We start from the raw sequence: 22542 nt of genomic DNA, 5'->3' as shown, positions 1-22542 counted from the left end.
AATCTCTTAATATCTATTTACAAATCAACAGCATTTCACAATAATTAATGTTACTACGTGCATATTATATAATAATATATTTTTTTTCAAATATCACGTTAAACGTCAATATCACAATAAGCTAATTTTGTCAAAGAATAGATATCATCTAATAATTATACATATCACAGATTCAATAATTTGATTAAAATACCCCGGTCTAAAGGAACAACAAGTTATATATACATACATTATATTATATTTTCACAATATAGAACTTGCAAAGAATGAGAAGGTATCCATAAATAACCATACGGTATATAGTATATACTATAATATACACTACACCATAGGCGTGCGCACGGGTAGGGCTGATTGAGCTTTAGCCCCATCTGAGCCTTTTTTTATAAGAGGGTGGGTACTTGGTACCTAAAAAAGTAATGAGACATTAAAGCCGTGGAAAATTGATAACAAAATAAATCAAAATCATAAATATTTGCACGATTAGAGATAATATACTGGTTGCTCATAGATATAATTTTTTTCTTGTACGACCTTGATGGTGGGGAGGGTGGGTGGTCAGATTGAATTTAGCCATACCTGACTCAGAAGTCTGCGCCCGTCTATGTACTACACTATACGTTAATAAAATCGATGTAAATTGTACATATATCGCTTTGGAATTCGAAATAAAAATGTATGTTAATCGATCAAAAAGAATAATATTTTTTACAAAAACAGGTAACAATATTAATTATAAAACTTAATACAGAAAAACCACTGAAAAAAAGATTTGAGATGTATGTTCGAAAATGTATACTTCTTTTTACACTTCGCTTGAATAGCTTAAATTCCAGTAAAGTAATCCCTTGCGGTGACAAAAATCTAATTATAGTTTAAAAATTACTCTAAATTGTTCCTGTAATATTGCTATATTCAAACTCAAAACCTTTGAAAATATAAAACGAAATATTGCACATAGATTCTCGGACGGCAATATACATACAACAGACTTACGGACTTGTAGCAAAACAAGCACCGTCGTGCGTTGAAAAAAAGTACATAAAATCTCATTACTATGATATAAATTATATAATCTATATGACTATCACTAAGTTATATGACATCCAAACATTCATCAACGCCCAGCCTAAAACGCTAAACCAAGAGACTCAATTTTGAATAACGATTCTTCTAACGCTATTTTTATGAATATAAGCATTAAGAAGGTATTTTGAGAAAATAGTGTTTTAAAGATGAGGACTCACTCAGGAATTTTTTATTTCATCAAACTGAAACAGAATATTATTTTGTTTGCACGTATACGACATACGTACATGCAGTTACCATCGACTAAATTAAAGAAAGTAAAATAATTACCTGTTACAGCTAAGTATTTGATATAATTTTATGAAATCCACGGGGTAAATCCTTCGATATTGTTTAATTTGTCTGCACAGGCCGTGCAGGATCAGCTATAATTAATAAATATAATATTACATCAACGTAGAGAAAAATCAAAGGCATTGATCGGATAACCCTCGTGCAAACCCACTGTTGTTGACCGATTTTCGCATAAAATCAAACTTCGTTTATTATTCGCTATTTTTCCTATATAATTCGACCTGCAAACAACGAGTGCAGCTACACGAGTTGTCGATTCGCGGAGAACCATGACTTCTTTTTTTTTTTTTTTTTGTTTAATCGCTATCGCCCGACGGTCCCGAAAATAAAACATTCATTGCGCGATCGGACGGGTATAATTTTTGACCCGCGTTTCGTAGTGTTCAGTGAGAACAACCGCGAGATAACCTCGGCGTTAAAAAATCCGCGCGGTCTGTGCTTGTATAGGTATATATATTTAACGGGGTTCGCGGAGAAGCGGTGGGTCCGCGGGCGACTCTGCGCGCAGTACTGCAGGACCTGCATCGGCCTGCAGTTACACAGTCGTGTCGTATAGGCCACGATCTCCGAAGTCCGATCACCAGCTGCAGCCCTACATCACCGTATGGCGGAGGCCGTTTATTGTCGGCGGTCCGTCGTGGAGGTACCCGCGCGACAACGCCGACTGCAGATGAATCCACGATTTGCCGGGCTATATCCACGAGTTGTGCGGGTATAGGTACGCGGCATTCGGCCCGGGTAAAAGACTAATATGGGTACGCCGACCGTCCTCCGCTCGCAGTAAACTTTAGGTAGGTACCCGTCCGTGTCATGATACCGGCTAGGTGTATAATATCTGGCCGGCGGTTCTGCGCGCTGACATTTTTCGGTTGTCGTCCTCGCTGCGGACCGCCATCGCGCGCTATGTACAACGATTATTATTACATTGTACCCACGTTATGATATTATTATGCGTATATATGCTGCGTATAGGTCACCGTGTGTGTATACACGCTCGACGACTACATCATCTCGACGTGTTTATCCCACTCGCCGCGACCGTCATCCGTTTCGAAACCCGAGGCCGACCCACCCCGGCTTGGCCCGGTGAACGCCTATTTATAAGTCGGTTAAGCCTCGAAAGTCCGCGCGTACGTACACCACGCTACTATTGCGCGGCCGAACGCCACGCGACGCGCGCCGGTTTCTCAGCGCGACGTTATTATACTGCAGTCGGACGCGCGGCGACGGTCGCATTACCGCGTAGTGTACATAGCCGTCACACATAAGCTGCGGTATCGCACGGACGTGACGTTTTCACGCTGTCGAGCGGGTAAAACACTCGTCGCTCGTCCCTCGGCACCCGTCGCGCGCCGTTTTTCGATATATTATAATACACGTCATAAACACCGCGGCCCAGCGACCGTCCGAAATCGCACTTCCGAAAAACGACATCGATACGAGACGATGTTTTAATAATCGGAGCTGTTGAAAATGCACTTTAATTAATTAATTAAAAAAAAAAAAAATACAATAATTAATTTTTATATTTGTTTTATGAGTGTGTTTACGAATACATATATTTAAATTACGGCGCCTCGATTCGCGCTTGTCTGTCGTCGTCGTCGTTTGGCAGATCGATCGATTTAAGAACGAATTTGGTCGTTGTCCCCGTCGTGAGAGATGAACAGAAACGTTCGAAAGGATTCGGACTCCAAAGGGTTGGTGAAAAACGAAACGCCGGACGAAGAGATCAAAGTACGTACCTACATATTATATTATATTGTATAACGTATATTGTATGAACGCGACAAAATAACTTTTCAATTATTGTTTTTACACGCGCGCGTTTATCTTTGATAAATTTGCAGGTACGAGTGGGTACAGATGGGTATTATTGAATAATATGTATTGTATGCCATTTTGCGAATATATAAATAAATATAGTTATTGCGCGCTTCACTGCAGTTTGACACTGTCGTATTATACATGTATAAAAACTGGCAACTGCACTGTATGAAATCATGCATTTCGATGTTGCACTATTGCATGGCGCAATAAACAAATTGCACCAAAATATTTTTACGAGATGTTCATATACCCTTGTGTTAATATTGTGTAGGCATAAAAAACATTTAATAACATGACCAGAGAGTACAACACAGACTGCCATCATCTATAATGGTATAGTTTGGTACTATAGTTAAGTAACTCGTGTACACAATATAATATATAGTGTGCAACGGTATGATTTAGTAGTTATACCGATGTCGCGTATCGTTTTCTTTCCTATAAGTACCTAGGTACATATATAACGAGTGTATGTCAACTTTAGACATTTACGACTTTCGTGTCATTACGCGCGAATTGTACATAATATTTACTGCGACATAAACTATTAATTAAAATATAATAAAAATAAGCGCACAACATTGTTTGTTTGATTTGAATTGCATTAATATATTGTGTCTACTGTAATTCTTCAATCTGCGATACATACAATATTAAATTATTATCATTATATTGAAATCATAAACCTTCTATTTACTATTTAATATATACATAGTGATATGATTATTTAAACTTTTTGTATCTATACTACTATATACTCGCCTTGACCTTAATTCATCGATACAGCTTTTTTCCTAACATATGACCCCATACAGCAGCATATGTTTTTAATGCAACACGTGGACAGTATAGTCTAGTGTGAAACACTAACTACAAACAAATTATAAATAGAGCTTTGAAGTTGCACACTATAATAGTATTACATTGCCTAACCGAACGTCTTAAAATTACTGTAAATCCAATGAGAAGTAAATCCTAAAAATAGACAAATCTGTGTTCAATATACTAATGCCAATTTATACACTTCGCGGCGTAGGTACAAAATATATAAAATTTTATAGTACAAAATCGTTTAAAACTTCGCATAATTTTTAGTACTGCGTATTAGTATAATATCTATTGAAAAATATGCTAATATTAATTTAATATTTAGATTGATTAGTTTAGGTAATAACCTACTCTTTATTTTGTTCATTTGTATACTATATATAGTGTAAGGCCGGTAACGTTAGATTTATTTCCATATTTTTAATTACACCAATTATTCTTATTTTAAACAATAACGAAACATTTTTACAAAACTTTTAAACAGAGGGTTGACGACTAAAATGTCTAATTTAACACATTTTGGTAAACGCTATGTATAAAATTTAAATCAACTTTTCACAGGACTTTTTAGTAATGGCCTATGAGTTATAGCTTACAATTATGATGAAAACTAATTGTTTGGCCTATTATAATATTGTAATATGACATTAACTAAATATTAAGAAATATAATATGTACTGCAAAATATAAAAATTAGTTCTTTTAGATTTAGATAAATGCAGTTCTTGAAAAATACTTACATTTCTGTAAATATTTTTTTTTTTACATAGGTAATTTGCACTTAGGATTACTCAATACAACATTTTAGGAAATCCTTATACTTAAAAAAATGTATGCTTTTATCATTTTTATAAGTTTTATTTTTTTTTTGAAAACAACATACATGTTTAATTTTATATTTCAACACAAAATAATTTTTTAGAATTTCATTATCAAATTTTGAGTTATATTCTATTCACTATTCTATGGCCTAAACAATCGTATTAAATAAAACCTAACTACTCTAAAAATATGAAACGAATTGTTAATATAAATTAACTTTAATAGCAATATTAATACATGATAAAATATCCTTAGAAATATAGGTTCTGAAAACTCTTTGCTTGTAACCTAACCGTATTACAATGATTTGTCATTATTTATTCATACACAATGATCTTTCATTAAATATAAATGTAATCCATGACAGTGACTTACGCAATGACGCAGTTACACATTCTAGGTCTATTATAAAGGATACAGCAAAGCAAGTTTATAAAAAAATTTAAATGCTAAACATAATAATTATTAATTATTAACAGACAACAGTGAATAATTCACTAAAAATATTTTAAACTGAATCTAGTACAAAATATGATACGACTGTCATTCGTCAGCTGTCACTATAGAGTATAGAATTCTATGCGGTCTGGGATAAATAAAAAAAAAATAATCTATTTATAGGTCTAACAATACCGGTATCAAAACGTCGACGTAATTTTGAATTATAACTTAACAAAAAATACTAATAACCAACAACTTGTAATTTAATAAAATAGATTTATGATTTTATCTATTGCTATTAATGCTATTATAGATGATAAAACATAAATATTCAAATAAGTAAAAATATATCATTATATTGGAGGATTGAGATGATCCAGGGATTGCTTTACTCTCCCGAGCACTATACTCTATTTGCGTCCATGACACTACGTTGAACGTATACTCGGTAAAACAATAATTTTATTGTTCGACATCCGAATTTCTAAGAATACGTGTTTTCATTCATTGATCAAATTTTGTTGCGCATAGTGTGAAAACATTTAATAATTATTTTAACTGAAATTCGTTCGGCGTTCTATGTATAAAATATGAATAAAAAAAATTTTCGATCTCAGAAGTCACCCCTAGGATTCCCTATGCATATCCAATGAAATCGATTACTCGCTCAATTGTTATCAAAATAAATAATCTAGATTATTACACAATATTCCACAAATCGGTCTCGCGTACATAATATAAGTCTGCGGTTTTCCCCGATTGAAACGTTTCGTGACAAAATTTACTTTACACATAAAATTTTCAGGAAGATCCTGCTGCAGTATAATAGTCAACTGTCGAGATATACCTACACTATAATACGCGCATACGAGTATCCGTAGACAGTTCGACATATTAATATCAATATAATTGCCTCCGACTACGCCGCACTACTGTTCGGATTTTCCCGCGTTTTCCCCGCTCGTCGCATCACCGCCTCGCGGATACGGCGTGATATAAAATTGATCGAGGGACTACGGTGTGACAGCGTCCCGAGCAATAGATCGTGTGCATATACAGCATAAATTTATATGTATGTATATAAATATATATATAAACTCTCGTGTGTGTTTACCTATGTACATATATGCGTGTGTGTGTGTGTGTGTGAGAGAGATATAATATGCATATCGGATTTCTCTCTTTGGCGCGCTCGATACACGGCGCGATGGCGGTACGGAACGCGGTGGAGGCGAGATGGCTCAGAGGCGTGCAAACTGACACTGCTATCGAGTTACCGACACGACCGTCCGTCCGTTCGCCACACTTTTCGTCTGCTGTACACGCGTAGCTGCTGCACGGTCGCGGGCTATCCCGCCGCTATCCCTGTCTTGACGACGCCGGCGACAATGACGAGTCGAGGTGTGAGTACCTCACTACCTATCGTTGCGCAGATAATAATAATAATATGATGATGATGATGATGATGATGATGATGATGATGATGATGGCCGGGCATTAAATTGCTCGGGTGATCGGGGGGTGGCGCAAGATTTACGGAAATGGCGGCGACGGCGCGGAATTAGTGCCAATGGTTAATTTGCCCCCGTGTACCTATAGGAGCTATAGGTTATATGTGTTTATAGTGTATTGCAAGGTGAGAGGGGAGCATAGTAAGAATTATAAAATATATAAAAATAAATTATAATTCCGAATCATGAGAAGTAGATTAATTTAAACGTATAGTTTTATTTTGCACGAAATTGCAAGTTTTGCACTTTTTATTCTAAATTGCACGATTTTGATTTTCATTGCATGAAATTGCATATTCTGCATTTTTAAAATTAAACTAGATAATATTTCAGTTTTCAACTATACAAAAGGAAAAAGTGAACTCAAACTAATAATATATTCTTAGAATAACATCAATTTATTAGTGTTTCGTGATAAAAATAAATGATAGCAAATACTAGTTAGGTAGATAATAATTTGGAATGTATAACATTGTAAATTTTAACTCAATAAAAAAATTAATTTTTTTATGTATGTATAATAGTTAGAATTAAAATTAAATAGCTTAACTCTGTTGTTATGTTTTTTTTACACAATGTATATATTCTTATCAATATTTTAATTATTTTTTAAAGTTTTTATTTTTTAATTATTAATTGCTAATCCTGTAATAGAGTAAAAAACTGGATAAATAAAGTATAATTTAAGGGTTTAAATCAATGTACTTTGAATGTTTACAAAATGTTGGTAAGTATTAAGCGATTTTAAGCCAAAAATACATTTTTGCACAATTTAGGCACTTAACTGCATGTTTTTACAATTTTTAAGTTATTAACTGCACATTTTTTTGATTTTTACTGCATGAAAATCCGGTCTCTAGTAATAATGTACACGCGCAGACGTCATAAAACGATATCACGACAACGTGACCATAATATATTATATCCCGCCGAAACACGCTGGGCCGGCCGTAACGCACAAACATTAGTAACCGATGAGTTCGAAATCCAAATTGTAGATGTGTTTGCAGGACACCGTTGTGGCATAACTTTTCTGTGGAGTAAAACCTGTGAGAAAAAAAAATAAATTGTGTATAAAAATTTTCGAGCTAGGTATATTAAAGTATAATGTATATTATACTAATATATATATAATATGTTTGAAATATGTCATGAAAAAAGTGTTTGAAAAAATAACTATAAGTGGAACTCGACCCATTCAATATCAAAGGCCTACATCTATCTTTAGTGAAAGTTTATTGTTATAATATAACGTATATAGATACAATTATTTCAAAATTACAAACTATAATAATTATTTAATAAAACTCAATTTACTTTTCGTTTTTTATAATAATTAGTATATTATTACTTCTACGGCAATAATAGGAATATTCAATACTTTGTTTTTAAATCATTATTTGGATCAGTCTAAACAAGTTAAAATTAGATCGATGATTAGATTTATTACTCACAATATCTTATACACCTATATATAATACATTTACTATAAATAGATTTAAATACATTTAACTCTTATAGATTTAAACTTTAAAGTTAATTTGGAAGAAAATATTATAACTATTAAATCAGTTAAAATAAGTTTTTTATAAATAATCAGTTGAGTCACATATATGTAATAATTGTTCAACTTCAAAGTATTTAAAAAAATTATTTTATATTGTATAAAAAGTGTATCCTATTATGTTATTCTCTTGTATTAGTAGTTGTAGCATACTACCTGACATGTACAGGTCTAGAAAAATTCAAAACATATTTTCATGTCAAAATATCATACAAAATACACATAAAATCATATATTAAATATTTGAAACCTTTCGAGTTTTAATAAATTAATAAATAGTATAAAAAATTATTTTGAATGATAATTTTTCATTAGAACTTTGGATTAATTTCAAAACATAATTTATTGCTTATGAGTTATGATATGTATTATGTACATAAATGTAAGTAAGTTTTACAATTACAAACATTATATTATTATAGCAAGTTAGAAAGAGGTGCTTACCTGCTTAATAAATTTCAAACAGTATCGTTATAATTAATCGCGTTTGCATCACTAAAACAAATAGCACATTTAAAATATTTAAATACGAATTTAAGTTTATATCATTTACATGTTTATAAATAGGTATATAGTTGTATTTGCATACTATTATATCTTAACAATGTATGTTCAAATATAATTACAATGCACCAGAAAATATAATATAGGTAAGGTTCGTGTACCATCTATGTATTGACTGCAGAAACTGCTTCCCTCTGAATGTAGATATACACATTTATGATGAGGAATAGTGAACTACACGATCTTAATTACCTATTATAAAATTAAAAAATGCACAAAGTTGTGTAAATACCTAATACACGGTAATATAATATAATAAATATGGTGTACATGGAACGTTATATCATAATCATAAATATTAATACCATTAATCGAGTAGGTAATAAAGTACTCAATTTTGGCACCCGTTATATTAAAAAAAACGAGTTTTAATTATGCATACATATATTATGTATAATACTGTATCCATTCTATGTATATTGAACTATTAAATTTTCCAGCCAAACAGACAACAGCTAGTGTGTGTCTGTGTGACTGATAAACGTATACCTTGATATTATAATATACTGTTCGTATATTATGTATACATTATAATGTAATAGGTACATATATATATATATATATATATATATAGATGTACATCACATTATTGTGTCCTCAGTTTAGGGTTTACAGTTACACATTATATTTCATTATTTCACCCGATATCTACACTATAGCTATCATTATCCGTTCTTTGTGCGTCACCCAATACCACCCGGGCGGCGACGTCGGAGGAGTACGGTATAAATGTCTGGAAAAACGAGAACGGCTTTTAATCAATCCATTTTTGTCTCTCCATAACTGCACACACGCGTGATGCGTTTTATTATACATGTATATTATTTATTTATACATTATATACATACAGGTACGAAGTATAAGTAGGTATACCACTCAAACGTTATTTCAAAAGTCCCAGACGTAATGATTTAGGAGACGATTCCACAATCCACGTGCGAACTGCGAGTGAATTATTATTCATTATTAATTTATTAGTGTAGCCGTGCGGCTTTACGAGTGCAACGAAGATAACTTTTGGATAATTCGAAATTAACTAGAAATATTGCATACGCACATAATCAGACACAAAGAACATTTAACGACGCGTGCAAGTAGGTTAAGTGAACTTTACGTTGTCGTACTAATCATATAGTGTAGTCATAGTGTATACTATTACATACCTAGTTGGTAATTGGTATAAGTATATTGTATATACCTACCTATATCAGACCTGTTGAAGTATGATCATATTGCACTTATTTTAATCGAATTGCACTTTGGCTTTAAAAAAAAAAAAAAAAAGGTAATATGGTTGAACTGCATGCTCTCAAGTTCAAAATGGTGTTTCGATAAAAATGTCATGTATCTGAAGAGGTTTAACTTAAAATTACAGGCATTAAATTTTCACTTACAGACTTAAGACTGAAATGATTTTAATCACTGACTTGATTAATAATGATTTTAATTTTTTGTTATAAATATGGTATAGTTTTATTATTTTTTTTTTTAAGTATTTTTTTAACTATTCAATTATTTTTTGTATTTACTGTAATAACTTAATTCAAAAACTCAAACTTAAATCTAATATGTAATTGATTTTTGAGCAAATAAGTTAAAATATTTTTCGATTAACCTGTAGTTGAAGGTCTTGTACCAGTGCGCTGCATTAAAATATAATAGTAACTATTTGTATAATAATTGAATTACAACCTCAATCAGTAAATATACATTTTGATATGGTAACGAAAATTATTTATGAAACTTTGTGTGGAAAGATTCATATTCATTTGTAGTCCTTTGATTATAAATCGTTCCCGAAGCCCGACCATTTATGAAGAATAAAATATTTTTAGAAATATAATTATCTACTAATTAGTTACTATGTTCTTGAATAGTATGGTTTTTAGACATAATTGACATAAAATCATTTATTGTAAGATTCGAGAACTACCTACATCTAGAAAACTTAAACTAAATATATTACAAACCAAATTTCTAGTTTCTATTTTAGACCTGAAATCAGTTGCAAGTTCCAGATTTTGTATTTTACGACACCATAATCGCGATAAATTAAATCTACAGCCTATTACATAACGCTTTTTATTCGAATGAAATACGACTATTTAATTTAAGAAAAAAGTGTAATCTGTTGACGCCATTCTCCACTATTATTTTTGCCAATTATAATTTTTTAACTTGTCTATAACATGCTTAAGTGCCTTTAATAGAAACCCTTTTAACCCACCCATAATTATCCTAACACCCATTGTACAACCTTTACAATTATTACAAATAATTATTTTATAGATCGTGTTTTAAAAAGATTAAAGTTAAAATAAAACTTGTTAGTACTCGTATACGTAAACTGTTTACTACACATAAAAATGTTTTGAATGCCTAACTAAATCAATAAATAATATACTCTTTCAATTATTTACCTCTTTTATTAGTTATTTTATTGCTGGAATTAAAATTTAAAATACATTATTATAAATCCACGTTTTTTGAGATAAATATAGTGAGTCAACCACAGGTTTTAAACCACGGTTATCTACTCAATATATAATCTTTACACTATATTCATTGTTTTGATTCTCTCATAGCTACTACTACATTTCCTACAATCATTATTATATTTTTATATTTTGTAATTTCTTACCATAATTTATAATGTATTATAGTTATTAATTATCATTGAAATTCAACCGATATTTATGCCGCATAAACATATTACTCGTACATCGAAAATGATATATTATACTCTTGACTACTAATTATGATAATAATATTAATATTATATCATATAATATAAGAATTTTCCTAGTCACAATAAAAAAGACGATTTTTTTTAACTGTAATATTTTTCTCATGATTGGGTGGTTGCCCTTGGGTGGCATATTCTTTAATATAGCATGCATACACGTAACACCCCACAGTGACCGCATACAAGGCCATTTTTTTAGATTTAGCTGTTAGTTTATTTAATTACCAATCATATTATAAACAATTTAAATTTATTGTATTTGAGATATTTTAATTGACATTTTCCCTTTACTTTTGCAGCTTCATATTATACTGTGGGCGCTGCTTTGATATACACGGTGCTTTCACATACTCGACAAATCGATCGACCGATAAATTAGCACTTATCACATTCGTTTAAAAAAAAAAAAAGTCAGGCAAAATGTTACCATTCTGCTGTATAATAGGTGTCGATTGAGTCACTGCAGTGGGTGTATTAAATTTGAATTCAATGATATATCATCATTGTATACGAAAAACGATTCTAAGTGGAGACAGTCTTGTATGTACCTACTAATACTTTAATTGTATATTATCTGTCAATTCACTAAGTAAATTTCACGGTATGTTTTTGACATCCAATGCTTGAATTGGTTAGTTAATAGAATGAGAACACAAATAAAAATTAAATTAACAGCGTTCCAACTGAACATTTGCTTAACACTAGCCCGTGAGGGAATTTGCCCCCCCCATACACCCTTAATTACTACCAACATATTTAAAATTAAATAAATTATAATATATATTATTTTTAACTAAGTGTTAATATATTTACATTTTTAATTACTTCAAACTTTTAATTTTTTTCCTAGTTATATTAAATAGAAAAAAACCATTAAAGGTAGGAAATTCAATTAAAAAACGTATGGTACAATAAACAAAAAAAATATTTCGTTATCATTTATATTTTATATTGCTCGATTGCGTACCTGTGTGTTATTTTAGGAAAATATAGTATGGAAACGCTAATTAATATCAAAAGCTAGTTTTCGAGTACTGTAATGACATCGCTATTAACAAGGTAATTTATTTTACAATTAATAATACGTAGAAAGTTGAATTGATTTTTATCATTTAATGTAAAAATATCGTTGTGTCTATAAAATATAGTAATATACGTGAAAATTCAATTTCCACACGAATAATGTTTTTGAATTATTGATAAAAATAATAAATATCGTTATTATCATAGTTCAATTATATAATTTCGTTCAAATTTGAACTTAAAATGTCTATGAAAAAGAATCGTATATATTTTTAGAATTGTTTTTATTTTAGTATGAACTACTTCTAAGGCACTTAATATTATATTTGTTATTTTCCAACCAATTACAAGTTATCAACTAAAAATTTCATTTATAAATTATCATCTTCAGAAAAGTTTGCAAATGCCCATGATTTTAATGAATTTCATTAAAATTTAACCTTTATACATTCTTAAAAAATTAAATTGTGCATTTATTAAGTATTTTAAATATTTTCATATAGTTTTAAAAACAACTTACCACTAATGTGGGATATTCATTAAAAGTTCAAGTTTTTTGACCAAATAAAAAATTGATAATAACATTTTTACAGAAATAAATCTAAAAAAATAATTTTAATTTAAAATGTCTCAAAATTTCAAAATATTTTGAAAATTTTACCTTTTTATAAAGTTATTATATAATTTTTATTTTTCACCACTCCAAAGTATAAACTAGATCCAATTTCCCACTAGTAAGTAATATAAAAAATACACTCAAAATTGAAAATCGTTATTTTTTTTTACTATTGATGGTGTATGATGTTTACGTAGACGAAAAAAAGATATTGTAAAATCAATTTATTTTTATCTCTCTTTTAAAAATCTATTATGGATATTATATCAAATTCGAATTAAAAAACGATAACGACTACTTACTATTCGCCAACTATCTACACGGGTTGAAAGCTATGATGACTGGAACACAATAAATTGTTTAATTTATCATAGAAAGGTTTTACATTTCTGCAATGTTTTAGAATAGGTAGGTATTCGTTCATAATTATTAATTTGATTTTACATTCATGTATTGTAAAACGTATCTTTTAAATTATTTTATAATCTATAGACTTAATTTGTTTGATTTAGTGACATTGGTACGATGTTACCTGTTCTGATGTTTATTTGGGATTCACCCTCCACACTACCACACCTGTAATCATACCTATATGTCATTTTTAAACTCAAAATAACAATGCTCGCACTCCAAAAATATCACAGCCGCATAGGTTACAAGTACCCAACGCATACAACACGAATTATGTTCAGACTATAACAATTTTAAATCATAATAACACGTACTCTGTCTATAAGGGAAATCTCGAATCCACGATTGCAGATGTCTAGTTGAAAAAACTCTGTTGTGCTTAATTCACAATAATTTCCCAACCAATCTAACAAAATATTTATTCTAAGTTAATCTAAAATTGAAATAAACATATTATTTTAAAACAATAAATTCTAGATTTATATACCACTATGTCTTGTACCAAATACGCAGCTTACTCGCGGGCGGTTAAAAACTTTATTACTGCCAATATTGAATATATAATTATATATAATATGTGGCTTGATGTGACACGATGGTTAGCCTCAGTCGCTATAACGTGTTCAGAGACCCATAAGCATCGACCGGTGTCACTAGTTCCCGTATGGGTGACCATCCGAGAATTTTTAATGATAAATCCTCACCATATATACAAATGTTCCAAAAAATAGTATACCCTCCTACAAATTAAAAAACCGACTACATGCAGGGTATTAACCATTGCTGTTGAAACCTGAAATTCAAAAAATAATAATTATATATATATAATACCTATTATATTGTATAATTGTTTTAATAAACTATAAAAGTATTAACAGGTACTTACCTATAATAGCGTACTTAAAAATTTATGTTAATCATACTAATTATAATTATCTACATTTAATACGTCGTTTTTATAGGAATACGTGAAAACCACAATGAACGAGATGCTCGGATGGTACGGATATGAAAAAATTAATTCCAAAGACTGTTCATTGCAAAGTATGAATTTAGTTAAGCTTAGAGAAAAATATCGAGGCCGTTCAAAAAGCACGGAACCAGAAACTTCGTCGGACGAATACAATAGTCCACAATCGCCAACAACGTCGAGTAATTTAATTTATTTTATTATGCTTAATAATTTTAAATTTACATACCTACTCGTATATACAAGGCTTACCAATTACTAATGAGTAATGACTAATGATTAATGAGTAATAACTATGAAAATTACATTTTAATAGTGACTTAAAACAAAATTAACAAAAATAAAAAGTAATCATACGCACACTGCATTATAACTGCGTGTTTTATTTATATGTCTCTTAAGTAGAAAATAGAACTAAAAATTACGCATCTAGTAATCAATTCTAAATCTGTAACTCAAAACTGCAATGTTAACAATACTTTCTGTGTAAGTTGACATGTCACTGATTCGTTGACCGAAAGTGAAGGTATATTATTGTGCCATGTATGTAGACAAAAGAAAATAAACAAACTAGTCGATTAATAATGGAAATATTTTAACACTCACCTGTATCATTCTGCCATGGCCCATAGGACAGCATTCAGTATAGATAGCTATATCCTGAATTAAGTAAAAAAAATATTAGTTAAAAAATTGAAGATTTGTAACACAGAAATAAATTTTAAGGAATTTATTTTAACTAAATAGGGCTTTGTATAGTGGTATAATTCGATATGTTTACTCAAAATTCGTGCGGAATGAGCCTTGATGGTAAAAAATTTGAACTAGAGGTTTTTGATTTTTCACAGTGAACATTGCGTTGTTCTTAGCTCAAAACTAATTTAAAGACACGAATTCATTGATAAAACTGAAACTCGAATTTTATTTAAATCTGTCATGATGGTTCTTATAATTTATAACCGCACACAATACATATTAATCATACGACAAACTATGTCTGGAGGAGTCAGATGAACTAGATTTCAGTCGATATTGTATATTATTATTATCATCAATTTATCGTGAACATCCGGCGCGTCAAGTACCTACGCACGCGGAATCAGGGCTAACTCGCGCGGAAATAATACTATACCTATACTATACTCACACGCGTGTCATAATATTATGGATATTGTATGTACATATATATAATATATATATGTGGTGTACAACATCTGTACAACTGTTTAAGTGTATACAAATACAACTTAAACATGCGCCATGAGTGTTGTAGTAAAAAAACCGTGGTTATACGTAGTTATATTGCGTACAGTTATTTTCGGTCTCGACAAAGAATGTCCCAAGTCAGCGCATATAACATAATAGTAAAATGTGGCGTGCGCGCCAGACGACTCCGACCGAGTGAACTAGCGCGTACATTACAACATATACTGTATAATAATACGCGTAGCCTTGTTGTGTTCGTATTATATTAAACACCACGTGTGTGTGTGTGTGTGTGTGTGTGTGTGTATACACATAATATCCTTTGGTACGATTTATATATACACGTCCAATCGACGGCGACGTCTAACACAAAGACCCATCCGCGTAGTCGTCTAGTCGTAATACAATATCGTTCGGGCATAAAAAGCGCTCTCGGATGTCTCACATAATGAAAATAAGGGTCATCTCAGTACGAGTCGAATGTGTACCTACTGCAAGCTACAGCCCATCATTCCGTTCCGCGCGTACCGGGCGCGTTGTATTAGGTATATCACAGTATCACACCGATCCCGCTGTTAAAACATCCTGCCACCCGCGACGGGCTAAAAGGTAATCGTTACGTTTAGTTGTATCGTGCCTATTGCCTAAATGAACCCCCGGTGACGGCTATCCTATACGGGTCCGCGTGTTGCTCGAGCAACACATACAAAATTTGGGTGGGTGGGTGAATGGGTGATTGGGTAGATGATGCTGGGTCGTTAATTTATTATATACTATTTATATCTATGGCTTATCAATGTGATGTAATTAAAAACAATACAATAGAAATAAAAGTTCTGAAACAAATCATTTTCAGATCAAAAACCTTTTCCTTGTAACGGTGTAACGTTATTTTTATTTATTATAAATTCAATTCAATCAGCAAACTATAATAAAAATATATTATAATACTTACCAGCTACCTACATGACGTGTAGACTAATTCATATTATTTGGTTTGTAAATGATACATCTGTAAATCAAAATTGTTTGTTTTTGTTATTCCGGGCACTTATATCACCTCCTCTGACCTATAGTAAGTTAGTGGGTAGTGGACTGGGTCATCGGAGATATTTTCAGCAACACATTTTTTTTTTTTTTTTGAAGATAGCCGCCACTGTATAAACTTATGCGCAGGGATGGGCAAGATACTCAAAAATCAGTGTCACTGTACTAGATACTAAATACTTGGATTTGAAATATCGAGATACTAGATACTCGATACTTACATTTTAAGTATTTAGAATTTAGATAATCTATACATTTAAAAAAAATTAGTAATAGGATTTTTTTTTAATTTTATTTATACACAATTACGTAGGTTGTATAGGTATACATATATATTAATTAGTTAATATATACCACAAAATTTAATAATTTAATATTATTACATAAGCAATAAGTAAAGTTAAATCGCGTAGGTACAACGTGTATGTGTGGTGTGTCACAGACAGGGATGGGCAAGATACTTAAAAATCAGTATTGCGATACTAGATACTAAAAACTTGGATTTGGAGTATCAAGATACAATTGTATCTAAGATACTTGTATCGAAGATACTGCCCAACTCTTCCTATGCATACCTAAATGTGTTATTGGATTGGTTAAAAATCGCCGATTAAATAATATAGGTGTATATATAATACATATCATAATTAATATATGCAGTGTTTTGTGAATACCATGGTTAATAATAGTCAACTCCACCATTTGCTGCTCGACACACATTTAATAATGGAATTTACGAATTAGATGTAGATCCAAAACTAAGATCAACGCTACGGGACATACGTTTGACATTTATATCCCTAATCTCCCCTCTAGAATTAAATACCTCAGATGTTTTTCGCACTCTTTTGGTATAAGTATTAAGTACCAACAGCTGATTCCTTATAACTATAATAGGAATGTCATAATTGTCATATTATTAAATACACTCATTTATCATAATATGTATTATACATAAGCCCGTTTAAATAATTGATAGAGGTACCTAATTTAAGCTGGAAAAACTTATAATAACTAAATATTAGGAACCTATCTATGTCTATAGATAAATCTGGTCCAAAATTCATAATAGTCATAACTTGGACCATCCGTTATAAAACATTATGTCGTGAATTATGATCTGATACTGCAGCAGTTTATTGTTATTCGCTATAACTTATTATAATTTTAACAGCTTAAAAAATAGCAAATTCTAAATTTTATTGTAGCATACCTATAATATTTATTAATATTCGATCGTTTGTAACAGACTCACCAGTACAGCAAATGATATGTGGATGGTGTGACAAAACGTTAATAGCCAAAGCGTTTACATTCCGCACGGCAGAATCGGATAACGAAAAAGTGTTTTGTTCCGAACAATGTTTCTCGCACTACCGAAGAGCAAATTTCAAACGAAATAAAACATGCGACTGGTGTAGACATCTGAGACACACAGTTAACTGTGTAGATTTTCAAGACGGCGATCATCAGCTACAATTCTGCAGGTGACAAACGTAAAGAGTTTTTAATTTGATTTTATTTCAGATAAACCGCACAATAGTAAAATAGTTATAATCTCTGTATTCGCCTTCACAGTGATAAGTGTCTGAACCAGTATAAGATGAACATCTTCTGCAAAGAAACTCAAGCCCAACTAGAGTTGCATCCTCACCTACAAAACACGTCGCTGCCAGAAAACCTATGTAAAACCCTGGAGCCGAACTTGCCGCTCATTACACCCGATCTATGGCTACGCGACTGTCATTCACCGCCACTTACAGACCGATCACCATCTCGTCAAAGACCTCATTCCCCTCCACTGCCTGGACCGGCAGTTCCTCAGCTACGCATATCTAATAAACTGTTTGATCGTCAAACCCGAAAACGCAAGAGAACCACAGTAGAAGATACTATACCACCTGTATACCCCAAATTTCCACCACATGCGCCAGCTTACTGTACACCACCGATATGTAGGTCGCCAGCATTCACACAGTCCCAGTCAACAAGTAACAGCTTACCAACAAATGCTGATCCAACACCTTCGCCACTTTACCCATTGAACTTGCCGTCATCATTACTACCACCACCTATGATATTAGTACCATATCCTATTATGTTACCAATACCAATACCTATTCCTATTCCTATACCTTTACCATTTTTACAAAAAGAATGTGATAAAAACAGTAATAAGGAAAAAAATGAAAAAAAATGATAATTATGTACAATCATAAATCATGATAAACAAATTATTTTAAATAATATTATAAATATTATTATAATTATAATTATAAATACTTAACAAACAAAATTTGATTATATAAAAAAAAATTAGTTTTACTATTATAATGCAACCAAAAATATTTCATGTCTTGTTGTATGTAAAAAGATAAATTTAGAACCAGAAAAAATGTTATAATCTAATAATTATAAGTTAATCAATGAATAGGATAATATAAGATTATTTTATAAGCTGTCTATCTCAGAATAAATATTTTCTTCTTGTGGTTTATCATCATCTTCAGCACTGCTCTTATCTTTATTAGCGTCAGGTACCCATAATCCAGAATCTACACAGCGCTTCATGTAATAAGTTGCATCCTCTTGATTCATGTTTTTAATTGTATCTTGCAATAACTGAATATCTTGTGATTCAAAACATTTTTTTAACTCCTAAGACAAACATTATACATACATTAACTATTAACAGACTATAATTACTAATAGACTACTTACATCTGGAAGACTTTCAAAAACTTCAACTGGGTCAAGACCACCTGGTCCTAATCTAGCTTTTCGTTCTTCTTCTTCTATTTCAGCTTGAGCTATACGTAGCTTTTCCTCAGCCCTTTTTCGAATTCGATCTTTGAACATGTTAAGTTCTTCATCAAATGAATCTTTGTACTGTTTTTCAGCTAATTGTATTCTTGAAAAATTTAGTTTGACTAAATCATGAATCAATTTCAAAATTCAATATAAATTTTAAAAATTAACAAATTATTTATTACATATTAATGTGTGATATCACAGCAAGTAATGAATTCAAACATAAAATTTATGAAATTATAAAATTAATATAAAATATCCTACCATAATACATTTAATGATACAATTCAAAAGATTCAAAAATGTTAGAAATAAATTTAAAAGTATAATAAATAATAAATAACAATAAATACCTTGAAAAAAAATGATGGAACACATGCTCTTGGATCAATATTTAGTTGTCTAGATAATTCCAAAATATATTGCATACAAATTGTTTGATGTGCTACGTGTTCCATTAGATCTGATTTCTAAAAATAAAAAAAGTGTTGCTATAAATTTATTATATTAATAATAATTTTCAAACAAAACTTACACCTTCCATTTGTAAATCAATACACCAAATAACCAAATAATTTGCAGTATCTTCACAAACAAGTTGAGGATTTTTTTGTAAATATTCTTGACTGTCTTTATATTTTCTGAGCATACCAAATACTTTCAATTTACTTTTATTTTCATTAATAAATGTTTCTAATCGCTTAGCTTTCTCTTCTTCTGTCAAATTTTCTTCAGTTGGAGGAGGTTTAGGAGTGTTCACAATTGTCTTAGTAAAACCAGGTTTACTTATGGTATCAACATTCCATGGCATTACCTAATTAAAGTCATACATATTACATTAGTAAAAAATGTACTATATCATTTAGTTTATTTCAGCCCTTAGGTCATTTGACGAGCTATTGGTTTGTAAGTAACATTAGTGTTGAAAACTTGAAATAACTTTCTGAAATTTTGATTTTGATACCTATTCAGATCTTAGATAAGACTTGTTTATATAATCTTCATTTAATTTTAATATTATCAAAGAAGTATTAACAATATGACAAGATTAAACACTTAATTTCAAATACTTATTAAAAATTATTGTGGTCTTATGCCAATGCTCATAAAATACTTATAATTTGGGCTCAGATTTATATGAATTATATATATATATATTATAAATAAAGACAAAATCAGAACCTTTCCCTAGTCATGAAACACATTTTTTAAATTACAAGAAATTAAAAGTTTTACTTAGTATAAAAAAAATATATATAAAGGAATGATAGTGTTATACATTTATTATTTACATTACTATACAGACACTCACATTAGGCAGTGGAAATTAAAATTTAAACAAATCCATGTGTTAATTGAAGATTAAAATCAGACGAGTCCACTATCATTAAAATATTTAAATATATTATATTGACATAATCTTTACGCATTTATTTAAGTGTTATGAACTTGTAATATTATATTTTAAAAAGTTTATCAAATTTACTAAGTGGTTGGTAACAAATGTGATGCCTATAAATAAAAAAGATATTTCTTCCAACAATATAAATCACAGAGCAGCTGAAATTTCTAAAAGCATTAAATACCTATATGACACAAGTTGTTATTCTAGGTTGAATTTAATAAATTTAATGAAGCCTAAAACACACTAAAATCAAACATAGGCATTAAGCTTCAAACATAAACATCACCTTGTTTCATTATTGTATGGTCGATTGTTGATCAATAATGTACAATAAATAATAATTGATGTCACAATAATAACTGATAACATAACATTATCAAGAATAACAATAAAAGGATTTTATACAAAATAAAATAAAAAATATATTATCTAAGTTTTAAGAAATAGAATAAATTATAGATTTGAGTTAAAAGCCCGGTGTTTAAACCAAAAATATAAATATATATATATATATGCAAAAACTAATAGGTAATAGTAATTCATTGATACCTTTTCTTTAACTTTGAACTCTTCTTCTCGTTTTTTTAATTCTTCTTCTTCAACACTTAAAGCGCTTAATGCTTCTTCAAGTTCTTTTTTATTTTTTCCTTCTTGGCCAACTGTCAGAAGTTTATTTTTAGTTTCTTCATACTTTTCTTGAAAACTAAAACAATAATATTTACAATTTACTACTTTACACTGTTAAAAACAATGAAATATTTTACGTTTTTTTCTTAATTTCCAATTCTTGTTGTTCACGTTTTATTTCTTCCATACGTTCAATACGAGCCTGATGTCTCCAACGAAATAATGATGGTGTATCAATGTTAGGATGGGTTTCATCTTCGTCATCAGACACCTATAATGTAAAACCATTAAACATAAGAAATATCCAAACGTACAAAATATGGGATAAACTTACTTCAATATTCTTCCACTTGCTATAATCAACCATTGTAGATGGATTTTTTATATGAGGTGTAAACGATTCAAAACTGAATAAAAATGTGTTCGACGACAATTGTAACAACAATTATAACACAACTATTACCTCACGAGGTAGAATATTTAAAAAAATATTAATTATTTTTTACGAATCAAATTGTTTTACTATACACAGTATACTCTATTCTGTAATAAATTGTACTACTTGATTATTAAACGTACTTCACTATGGAAAATAAAGCTTAGAGCATAGAATAACTTTAAACTTTAAACATAACACAGTTTTTAACTACGCAAAGGGCACAAGCACAATATTATTCTGATTAGCGATTTCTGGAACATTCGTCGTTATCCATATCAACGTCATGGAAAAAAAGCAA

General features: G+C 30.5%; 2 protein-coding genes across 2 annotated transcripts; one reads left to right on the top strand and one right to left on the bottom strand.

The window, feature by feature from the left end:
- The first annotated feature begins 1967 nt into the window (after positions 1-1967).
- Positions 1968-19171, top strand: LOC112602536 (sine oculis-binding protein homolog). The gene is made up of 4 exons (XM_025350655.1): positions 1968-3120; positions 14702-14891; positions 18212-18449; positions 18541-19171. Exons 1-4 carry the CDS (start codon positions 3046-3048, stop codon positions 19160-19162), a joined length of 1125 nt encoding a protein of 374 aa, XP_025206440.1. The 5' UTR covers positions 1968-3045; the 3' UTR covers positions 19163-19171.
- Positions 19172-19375: 204 nt separating this feature from the next.
- On the bottom strand, positions 19376-22478 carry LOC112602575 (hsp90 co-chaperone Cdc37). Its single transcript, XM_025350724.1, has 7 exons — positions 22140-22478; positions 21943-22076; positions 21728-21881; positions 20309-20587; positions 20136-20243; positions 19684-19881; positions 19376-19620 (listed from the first exon to the last, which is right to left on the bottom strand). Exons 1-7 carry the CDS (start codon positions 22170-22172, stop codon positions 19414-19416), a joined length of 1113 nt encoding a protein of 370 aa, XP_025206509.1. The 5' UTR covers positions 22173-22478; the 3' UTR covers positions 19376-19413.
- Between the last annotated feature and the right edge of the window lie 64 nt (positions 22479-22542).

Source organism: Melanaphis sacchari, unplaced genomic scaffold, assembly GCF_002803265.2.
Source record: "Melanaphis sacchari strain LSU unplaced genomic scaffold, SCAv2.0 Contig8_pilon_pilon, whole genome shotgun sequence".
In the NCBI taxonomy this organism is placed as follows: domain Eukaryota; kingdom Metazoa; phylum Arthropoda; class Insecta; order Hemiptera; family Aphididae; genus Melanaphis; species Melanaphis sacchari.
Note: the sequence above shows the minus strand (reverse complement) of the source record. Positions and strands in the feature narration are given on the sequence as shown.